The sequence below is a fragment of the Pan paniscus genome, chromosome 18, assembly GCF_029289425.2.
Source record: "Pan paniscus chromosome 18, NHGRI_mPanPan1-v2.0_pri, whole genome shotgun sequence".
NCBI lineage: Eukaryota > Metazoa > Chordata > Mammalia > Primates > Hominidae > Pan > Pan paniscus.
The window spans coordinates 20,376,056-20,385,791 of NC_073267.2; the positions used below are offsets into that span (position 1 = coordinate 20,376,056).

A 9,736-nucleotide genomic window follows, 5' to 3' on the forward strand; every position below is an offset into this window, starting at 1 on the left:
ACAATGTGAGACTAGAGCAGCCAAGGGCATATGGAGGACCTGTGGGGAGGACAGCCCACTTAAAAAGCAGAGAGCTAAGAAGTGAAGGGAGAACAGGTCTGCATAGCATTGAGGCACCTAGATCCAGCTGTACCTGAAATCCCCTCATGGATCTCAGTTAACATGATACAATTGTGTGTGTGTGTGTGTGTGTGTGTCTATGCGTGCGTGCACTTAAGCCAGTTGGAGCTGTGTTTCTGTCACTTGCAAACCTAAGAATCTTGACTGGTAGATGATGATCTCATAGCTAATATTAGTAGATGGGATCTGAAGGCAGATCTGCTTAGCTCTCAGGGGCCCAATTTAGGATTTATTGGGAATAACCCAGGAGCCATCTTTTGAGTCCTGGTTCCCAGGTGGCAGCTGGGTTCTAACATGTTTTAATATATTCACCCTTGCTCTCTTTAAAGGTCAGTGCCAGCAAAGGTGTAATGAGTGTGAAAAAAGAAAGACAATTATTTAAATAGATCAGATTATTTCAGGAAGTGCTCCCTGTTATGAAACAAAACAAGCTTCCTAGGACTGAGGTTCCAATGTAGACCCAGACAAAGGACCCCCAAAATTCCCAGCAGATGAGGAAGAGACCTTCCTTCCCTGGGCCCCCTCCTGGGAGTTCCGCCCCTTGGTTTCTGCCCAGCTCTACAAAGGCTGTGTAACCTTGTGGGGGAGGGGGGAAGGGGGGCAGCTGAACCTGCCTGAGCTGAACCTGTTTGTGCCCCTTTCTTCCACTGGGAAAATAATTTTATTTTAATTTCATTTCATTTTATTTTTTCAGAGACAAGAGTCTTGCTCTGTCACTCAGGCTGGAGTGCAATGATGCTATCATAGCTCACTGCAGCCTCGAATTCCTGGCCTCACTCAAGCGATCTTCTCGCCGCCTCGGCTTCCCAAAGTGCTGGGATTACAGGGGTGAACCAGCATGTTCCAATGAAGTCTCAGGCCAAATGTCAACCCTGTCATCCTCTGGTTTCCACAGGGTAGCCAGCACCTTCTCACTCCCTCGGGCACTTTTGTTTATTTTAGAGCGTTTTCTCGCTGTGGAATCCTTCCCCCCACTTTTTTTTTTTTTTTTTTTTGAGACGGAGTCTCACTCTGTCACCCAGGCTGGAGTACAGTGGCGCGATCTCGGCTCACTGCAGCCTCCGCCTCCCGGATTCAAGCGATTCTCCTGCCTGAACCTCCCGAACAGCTGGGATTACAGGCGCGTGCCACTACGCCTGGCTAATTTTTGTATTTTTAGTAGAGATGGGGGGCGGGGGGGGGTCTCACCATGTTGGCCAGGCTAGTCTCGAACTACTGACCTTAAATGATCCGCCCACTTCGGCCTCTCAAAGTGCTGGGATTACAGGCGTGAGACACTGCGCCCAGCCCCTTCCTTTTTTGATTCCCATTTTTACAAGGCCGTAAGCTTCACGAAGGACAGAAACCTCGTCCATCTTGTCAACTATGATTTCCCCAGCACTGTGGCTCCGACCTGGAACATGGTAGGTGCTCGTTGAATACTGGTTTGAACAGACGACTGCGGCAGACGGCAAGGGCCACTCCTGTGCCAGGGCCTGCCACGCCACCGCAGCTTGTGCGGTGGGGGTGGGGAGGACTGGACAGTCTGGCTGTGCGCCCTTTTCTCCTTTTCAACGTGCCAGTATAACTTCAAGGGAGCGCAACTTCAGAGGCTCCCTGGACGAAGCCACCGCCCCGGAATCAGGGCCTTCCCAATTCTGCCTTCGGGGAGGGAGGATGGGGGTGGGCCGCGGGAGGCCAGTTCCAAGAGCGTCCTGAAGTCCCTCCCGCCGCCCCGCGTCGCTTTAAGGCGGAGGCCCGGGAGGGGGCCGACCCGGCTCGCCAGCTCCACGCTCGGCTCCAGACTCCGGCATTTCCTCCCCGCTAGCTGGCGCGGCCTCGCCTCCCCCTCGGAAGAGGAAACTCCCGGGGTCCGAGTAACAGGGTCAGGCGCGGAGAGGAGCGGCGGGAGAGCCAGGAGGGCCGCCCAGGGTAGGAGGCGAGCCAGGCCGGGCCAGAAGCTGGCCGACGGCGGCGCGCGGGGGCGCCGGGCGGGGAGGGCCGCTGGGCCGGACTCAGCGCGCAGCCGGGGCAGGGCGCGGCCCGGGGCCCGAGAGCGCAGGGCGGGCCGCAGCTGGAAGGAACACTTGAGCTGGGAGAGGAGGCCGAGCTGGAGGGCGGCCTCCCTCGGGCCTGCGTTCGGGAAGCCGCCGCGGAGGAGGAGACGGGGACAGCGGGGCTGCCCGGGCGCTGTGCGCATGCTGGGCTGGGGTCGCCGCCGGGGCTTGCCCCCTGGGCTGCTCGGCCACCGCCGCCCCGGGCGCCCGGCATGTCGGTGCACTACACCCTCAATCTACGCGTCTTCTGGCCCCTGGTGACCGGCCTGTGCACCGCCCTGGTGTGCCTCTACCATGTCCTGCGGGGAAGCGGGGGCGCCCGGGCCGAGCCCGCCGACGGCGTGGATGGCGGCTTCCCGTTGCTCAAGGTGGCCGTCCTGCTCCTCCTCAGCTATGTCCTCCTGCGCTGTCGCCACGCTGTCCGGCAGCGCTTCCTGCCCGGGTCTCCCCGTCTGGAGGGTCACGCCGCCTTCTCCTCGAGACACTTCCGAGAGCCGGGCCTCAGCATCCTGCTGGAGAGTTACTACGAGCATGAGGTGCGCCTGTCTCCGCACGTGTTGGGCCACAGCAAGGCGCACGTGAGCCGGATCGTGGGCGAGCTGGTGCGGGCTGGCCGCGCCCGGGGGTCCCCCGGTCTCATTCCTGGGGGAGCGCTGGCCTTGGCCTTCCGCGGAGACTTCATCCAGGTGGGCAGCGCCTACGAGCAACATAAAATCCGCCGACCCGACAGCTTCGACGTGCTGGTGCCACTGCGCCTCCCGCCGCTTGTGGCGCTGGAGCCACGGAGCCTGGGCGAGGAGCCAGCGCTGGCCCCGGCCTTCCGCGGCTGCTTCTTGTGCGCCCTCAAGGCACCACCCTCACCATCGGGGGCCTCGGGGGGCCACTGGCTTCGGGACTGCAAACCCTTTGCTGATGCCTTCTGCGTGGATGTGCGCGGGCGGCGTCACCTCTCTGCTACTCTGGTGCTGCGCTGGTTCCAGTCGCATCTGCAGCGCTCCTTGGCCACTGTGCGTTACAGCCTGGAGGGGCGCTGTCGGGTCACCTTGACCCCAGGTGGCCTGGAACAGCCCCCCACCTTACACATCTTGCCCTGCCGCACTGACTACGGCTGCTGCCGCCTTTCCATGGCTGTGCGTCTCATCCCCGCTGTCCATCTGGGAGATGGGGTCTTCCTTGTGGCGCCACCACCGCCACCCTTGCCCAGCGCGCCCCTGTTGGAGCTCCCTGAGGGCCTGCGTGCGGAGGCACTGTGGGGTGTGAACACAGCACGCCAGGAGCAGAAGCTGCTGAGTTGGCTGCAGGAACGGGCAGCTCCAGGTGCCTGCTACCTCAAGTGCCTGCAGTTGCTTAAGGCTCTGCGCGATCTGGGGGCCCGTGGGCTGGACTCAGCGGCCGCCACCCAGTGGGGACGCATCCTATCCTCATATGTGCTCAAGACAGTGCTGCTGGCAGTGCTGCTGCGCAAGGGGGCCCCTGGGCAAGGCTGGGACGAGGAGCACCTGGGAAGGTGTTTGGAGGAGTTGGTGCAGTTCCTTAGGGACTGCCTGCTGCGACGCCATACGCTCTTCCACTGCGTCCTGGGCCCTGGTGGGGCGGCTGCCGAGGTGGGTCCCCTGCCCAAGGCACTGAGGGAAGCCGCCCCAGTTGACCTCCTGGCCGCTTTCGACGGGCACGCCCGGGAACTTGCAGCAGCGCGGTTGCTGTCCACGTGGCAAAGGCTGCCCCAGCTTCTCCGGGCCTACGGGGGTCCCCGCTACCTTGCCAGGTGCCCCCCACCCCGGAGTCAGCGCACCCAGGGCTTCCTTGAAGGTGAACCGTAAACCCTGACAGCACCCCCACCTGACCAAATGCTCCTAAAGCCTTTCCCACTGGGTGGGGGTGGGAATGGCGGTGAAGCCAGTTAAATGCAAGATTGCAGAAGGCATTGGAAAATTTGGTGGCTGCCACAAGCTTTAGTGGCTTAAATATCACCTTCTCGCTTCACAGTCCAGTATAATATGACATCTTCACACCCACTAGAGTGTCCTGGGCAAACCATGGGAAGACATCCAACAGGAGCCCCAAGAATTGGTTCAAATATTGTTCTGTGTAGACGGATTCTGTAGAAGGATGTGGCTTTTAGAGAAGTCCAGTAGAAGAAGCAAGAACTAGCTGCAGGGAAAGTTCCTTCTGTCGGTTTTTAGACACAGATCTCTCTGCCCAAATTAAAAAAAAAAAACAAAACACTAAAGTTTTTGACACAATTACTTGCTAGGTACTGGGTTCCTGATTGTCTTTAAAAAGAAAAATCTGAATCTTTATTTGCAACTGGAATTGAAGTTCTATTTTAGGGGCTAATGTTCAGAGGAACATAATTTCCACTGTTCAAATTAATATTAATGTATTTTTAAAATGGTGCAATCACAGGTGTTTGACAAGATTGTCAAAAAGTTAAGTCACATAGATGGAAAGGCAGTCGAGAGTTGGTTAGAGAAACTTCCAGAGAAAATAGCACTTTATATTGATCAATTCACTCATTTTGTGGTAATTGCTAGCACCAAGCATTGCATCTGAAAGGGAAGCCAGTTATATTTATTATTAAATGTACAACCTTGAAAAGCGGCCAGCATGCTTGCCTAACTAACATCGCCGCAGGCCACAAGCTGGGATATGTACCTGTCCGTCAACATCCATTCATTAAACTACCTACTACCAGCCAGAGATGGCTGGAACCAAAGTAGCAACCAAATACATATTCAAGACAACACTGGTGAAGGCATAAAACATGTTGGCTTTGGAGAAAGATGTGTTTTAGGCTTTGCCTGTAAAGGTGTTTCTCCAAGGCTGGCTGCTGGCTGGAGACAGAAAACTTTTTTGTTTTAAGGTTTTTAGCAAACTCCTTCACAAAGAGATTTCTTTCTGAGCTTAATGAGCTAATGAAGAGGAAATGCCTGCTGCTTAGCATGTGGTTTGTGCTGGGTCTCTAACCATTGATGGTTCTTCCTTGTCCAGGCAGTCTTACGTGGTCCAAGAGACCTGTTGATTCAGCACAGGTCTTGCAAAACATTTCACTTATAGTTCAGTATCTTGGGCTCTGTGCTTGAAGATCAGTTACTCCCTGGTCGTGGGCAGAGGAGACAAATTAGGAAAAGAGCAAGGGAGACAGCCCTTGACGGCAGTCTGTCTCTTTTCTCTTTAGGTGTCAGTATCACCAGGTTGGGTGTATTTTGCAGCCGGGAGGAGCCGGTCCTGGAATTCTTCCTTGTTCTCCCAAATTTATAACAGTCCTCAATTGCAGTTTAAGTTCAGCATGGCCCCTCATCTGCTTGCCTGATTGGAAATGCAGCCAGTCCAAGTGTTACAAATTGGGATTTTTTTGTTTTCTAAATAAAAACATGTACTTCCTCGACTCCTGAAGCTAAAATTTGGAAGACAGAAATGGCTATGTGAATAGAATCATTGTTGAAGTTCTGAGCTCTTTTGAGGGAACTCTATAAGCCTTCTTTCTTTAGGGGATCCACTTGCCCGCTGTGGGAAATCACAGTGAGTGATTTAAGGGAATCCTTCTCCTCCAAGCTGCATTGGCTTCTTATATCCTTTGCGACCTTGGGCTGAAAGAGAAACAGCTGCAAATGTTGTGCTGTCTCTTTGAGGTTGTCTTGGGGACAGTTCCCCGCAAAGGTCATTCCTAGCTTTTGAGGTCAATGTTGGGTCATAAGGTACTGCACTGTGCAAAGAAGTCAGTCTGCTAACTTTATGCAAAGATAGAAACTGCACGGTATTTTTTAAAATTAGTTTTTAAAATAAATGCCAAGAGTAGATCTTATATATATATATATGTATACATATTTTATATATATATATATTTCCATACTCAACCACAACTTCCTCTGTACTCATTGTTTACTACAGTGGGGGACATCAAGGGTTGGAAGGATTATAAAGCTTTAAGGCTGGGCGTGGTGGCTCACGCCTGTAATCCCAGCACTTTGGGAGGCTGAGGTGGGCGGATCACCTGAGGTCAGGAGTTCAAGACCAGCCTAGCCAACATAGTGAAACTCCGTCTCTACTAAAAAATACAAAAATTAGCTGGGCGTGGTGGCGGGCGCCTATAATCCCAGATACTCGGGAGGCTAAGGCAGGAGAATCACTTGAACCCGGGAGGTGAAGGTTGCAGAGAGCCAAGATCACACCACTGCACTCCAGCCTGGGTGACCGAGCGAGACTCCGTCTCAAAAAAAAAAAAAAAAAAAAGCTTTAAAAAGCTGAATTTTAGAAATATTTCTAGCAGTGTCAGTGAGTTCCTCTTTTAATAGTGTTTTAAAGTATAAATCTGGTAACATACTGTTCTTGTAGTTTTTTGTTAGTTTTGTTTTTCAGGTTAATTACCCAAAGCCTCATCCATCCTCAAGGTTTTTAAATTTTATTTTTTTAAAATAAATTGTGCATTGTATTTGTGAATTTTTAAAATATTACTGTTTTATTTAAATGCCATGCTGAGCAATTGTTCTCTGTACATGGTAACCAAAACTTAGAGATTTCGATCAATTTTGATCAATGTTTAGTAAACCAAAACATGTACTGTGTACAACGGAAATAATATGGCATATTAGCCAGGCATGATGGTGGCCCAAGACAGTTAAATTAAGCTCAATTCTGTGTTTTATTAGGGCTCTGTTATGTCCTTCATCTGAAATGTACACATTTTTGGTGTATGCTTGGTACTGGAGATTCATATATGCAAATATTCTCATGCAAGAAGTTCCACAGTAACAACAGCAAAAAGAAAAAATTAGTTGTCCAGCCAGTGCTGGAGGAAAATGTTTCTGGGGAAGATGACTCAGTCATTTTGTGGCGAGACACCCTTTGGTAACTCCCACTGACCAGTCTTGGGAGCCTTCCTGGAATGATCGTGGGCTGAGCGGAGATGTTTTTTGCAAAATGAAACTGAAGGTGAAAGAAAGGAGAATTCGAGTGAACCAAGAGAAATCCAAAGACCTGGGGAAGGAGGACTTAAGATGAAAGTGAAGCAAGAGAGGGAAGGGGAAATGAAGTGAAAATGGCGTGAGGGTGTGAGAGAGGTTTGGGTTAGGAAACATGTTTTTAGTGCTATTTCCAACCAGGGGTCGCAAACTCAGCAGCCTGTAGAAACGGGTGGGAGGTGGGGGGGGAAGCTGTGCCCACCTTTAAAGAGGGGGCCATTGCTCAGCCATGCAGAAAAAAATGGGGCAACAAGCTGGAAATCAGGTTTTTTTTTTTTTTTTTTTTAAAGTGAAACTTGATGATTTTTAAACAAGTAGTTAAAAAAATGTCCAAAACACCATGTGGGCCAAACATTTGTTTGAGCCTGGGGGCCACCAGTTTGCGACCACTGCCTTACATAGTTAACACCCTGAGTATGTATACAGTCATATTTTTTGTTTTGGATATGGTAGTGTTATATATACTTGGGGGCGTGATATTTGAAGTCATCTTTATCTCTCAGAGTTAAGCTTTATTGTAGAAGAAAAAAAAAAAAGTTAACACAGCCATAGATAACACTTAACTCACAGTTCCCAGGAGGACACTTGATCTCGAAGCTGCTCTTTTTGAGTCAGATCCTACATCAAACCACTTAGGGCCAGTTTTTGGCATTTCCTTCCTGGTGATTTGGGGTAAACTTCTTTGCTCTGTCGGAGTTTGCAGATGAGTAATCAGGAAGGATTGCAGAATAACTTGTTTCTTTGTATTTTATTCTTACATTTAAATTAATTTTGGGGGGTTAGTGGTATCCTAGCTCGTGCCTTTACAGGGATGATTGGTGGCTAGATTTGGGGTGCAAGCTTCTTAGGCTCATACCATTTCAACTACCAAGAACACAGGTTTTTGTTTTTGTTTTTTGAGACAGGGTCTCGGTCTGTTGCCCAGGCTGGAGTGCAGTGGCAAGATTGCAGCTCATTGCAGCCTTGACCTCCTGGGCTCAAGCGATCCTCCTGCCTCGGCCTCCCAACTAGCTGGGACCACAGGTATGTGCCACTACACCCAGCGAATTTTTAAATTATTTGTAGAGTCAGGGTCTCCCTATGTTGCCCAGGCTGGTCTTGAACTACTGGACTCAAGCCATCCTCCCACCTCGGCCTCCCAAAGTGTTGGGATTATAGGTGCGAGCCACCACACCTGGCCTAAAAGCGTCGTTCTGATCAGACTTCACCCCTGAATGTTTCTATCATTTTCTTTTCTTTTTTTTTTTTTTTTTTCGAGACAGAGTTTTGCTCTTGTTTTACAGGCTGGGGTGCGGTGGGATGATCTTGGCTCACTGCAATCTCCTCCTCCCAGGTTCAAGTGATTCTTGGGCCTCAGCCTCCCGAGTAGCTGGGATTACAGGTGCCTGCCACCACGCCTAGCTAATATATATATATATTTTTTTTAGTAGAGATGGGGTTTCAACATGTTGGCCAGGCTGTTCTCGAACTCCTGACCTCAGGTGATCTACCTGCCTCGGCCTCCCAAAGTGCAGGGATTACAGGTGTGAGTGAGCCACCGCGGCCGGCCTCTATCATTTTCTGACTCAGCAGCTCCACCAAAATTGACATCCTAGCAAACACTGTGAAGGAATTAACCTAAGTGCTTCCAGAGCATCTCATGTAACCTCTATGGAGTAAGTCACTTTTTCTGTAACATGTGGCTTTTGACCTTGATGAAGACTTTGACTTCTCATCCCTGTCTACATGGAGGAAGATGATTCAGTGGTGGGGAAAATGAACCTCGGTAACATTTCCAATGTCCTTCAAGAGGGAAACAAGTTCAGTGTTATCATTGTGGCATTCGTTAGTTTTTTTTTTTTTTTTTAAATCACTTGTTTAGATACAACTTTTTTTTTTATACCTACATAGCACATGACTAGGGGGGATAAAGCATGTATAAGTTGGGAGAGGGTAAAGAATGTGTGACTATGTATACAGAAAATAGACTAAAATGTGCGCAAAATGATATATACTGTAATCTGGTTTTTGAAGTATCTACTATTCTGGAATATTGTTAAACAACTTTTTGCTTTTGAAAAAAAAAGGTGCCTTGATTCAGTTGCGTGAGTTAGAACATTCATCCTATTTTATTGTGATTTTTAATGTCTTCTGACCCCAAACTGTGTTTTTGGTTGCAGTCTGGCGGCTGCAGGTATAGCGTCGGTTTTGTTCCAATAACAGAGACCAAAGAGTTAATCAGATATGGTTCAGCTGCTACAATTGTATGATTCAAAGGCAATTTAATCACCCCAAATTTCCATGGCCCCCACAGTCAAGACCTGCCATTCATTTTCTCTTGCAGGTTGGAGTAAATTTGCACTTTGAATCATGTGGGTCGTTTGGGGACCTTGTTCTTTTCTATTTTGCTTTATTAATAAAGGAACTTGTAGAAACCTCTGGACTGAATGTCAGATCTGGGGAGGGCTTTCGTCTTCCCGGAGGGCAGCCTGTGCCTGTGCTGGCTTGTAGTTCCTTGCACAAGCCTCAACTGCTTTGAGCATCTGGGTGTATGGGAAACTTTTCCCATGCATTAAGGCTGGGGATCATTCTTGTGTAGAATTAGCTCTGTATACAGGTGGGAAAAAATGCTAGTTCACA

General features: G+C 49.9%; 1 protein-coding gene across 1 annotated transcript; it reads left to right on the forward strand.

Annotated features, from left to right (window-relative positions):
• The first annotated feature begins 241 nt into the window (after positions 1 to 241).
• ITPRIPL2 (ITPRIP like 2) lies at positions 242 to 9,531 on the forward strand. The gene has a single exon (XM_003830566.4). The coding sequence runs from the start codon at positions 2,369 to 2,371 to the stop codon at positions 3,974 to 3,976; it is 1,608 nt and encodes a 535-aa protein (XP_003830614.1). The 5' UTR covers positions 242 to 2,368; the 3' UTR covers positions 3,977 to 9,531.
• Positions 9,532 to 9,736: the final 205 nt, after the last annotated feature.

Bases quoted from the DNA above. Each gene is read 5' to 3' on its own strand.
- ITPRIPL2 (XM_003830566.4), top strand. From the start codon at position 2,369: ATGTCGGTGCACTACACCCTCAATCTACGCGTCTTCTGGCCCCTGGTG.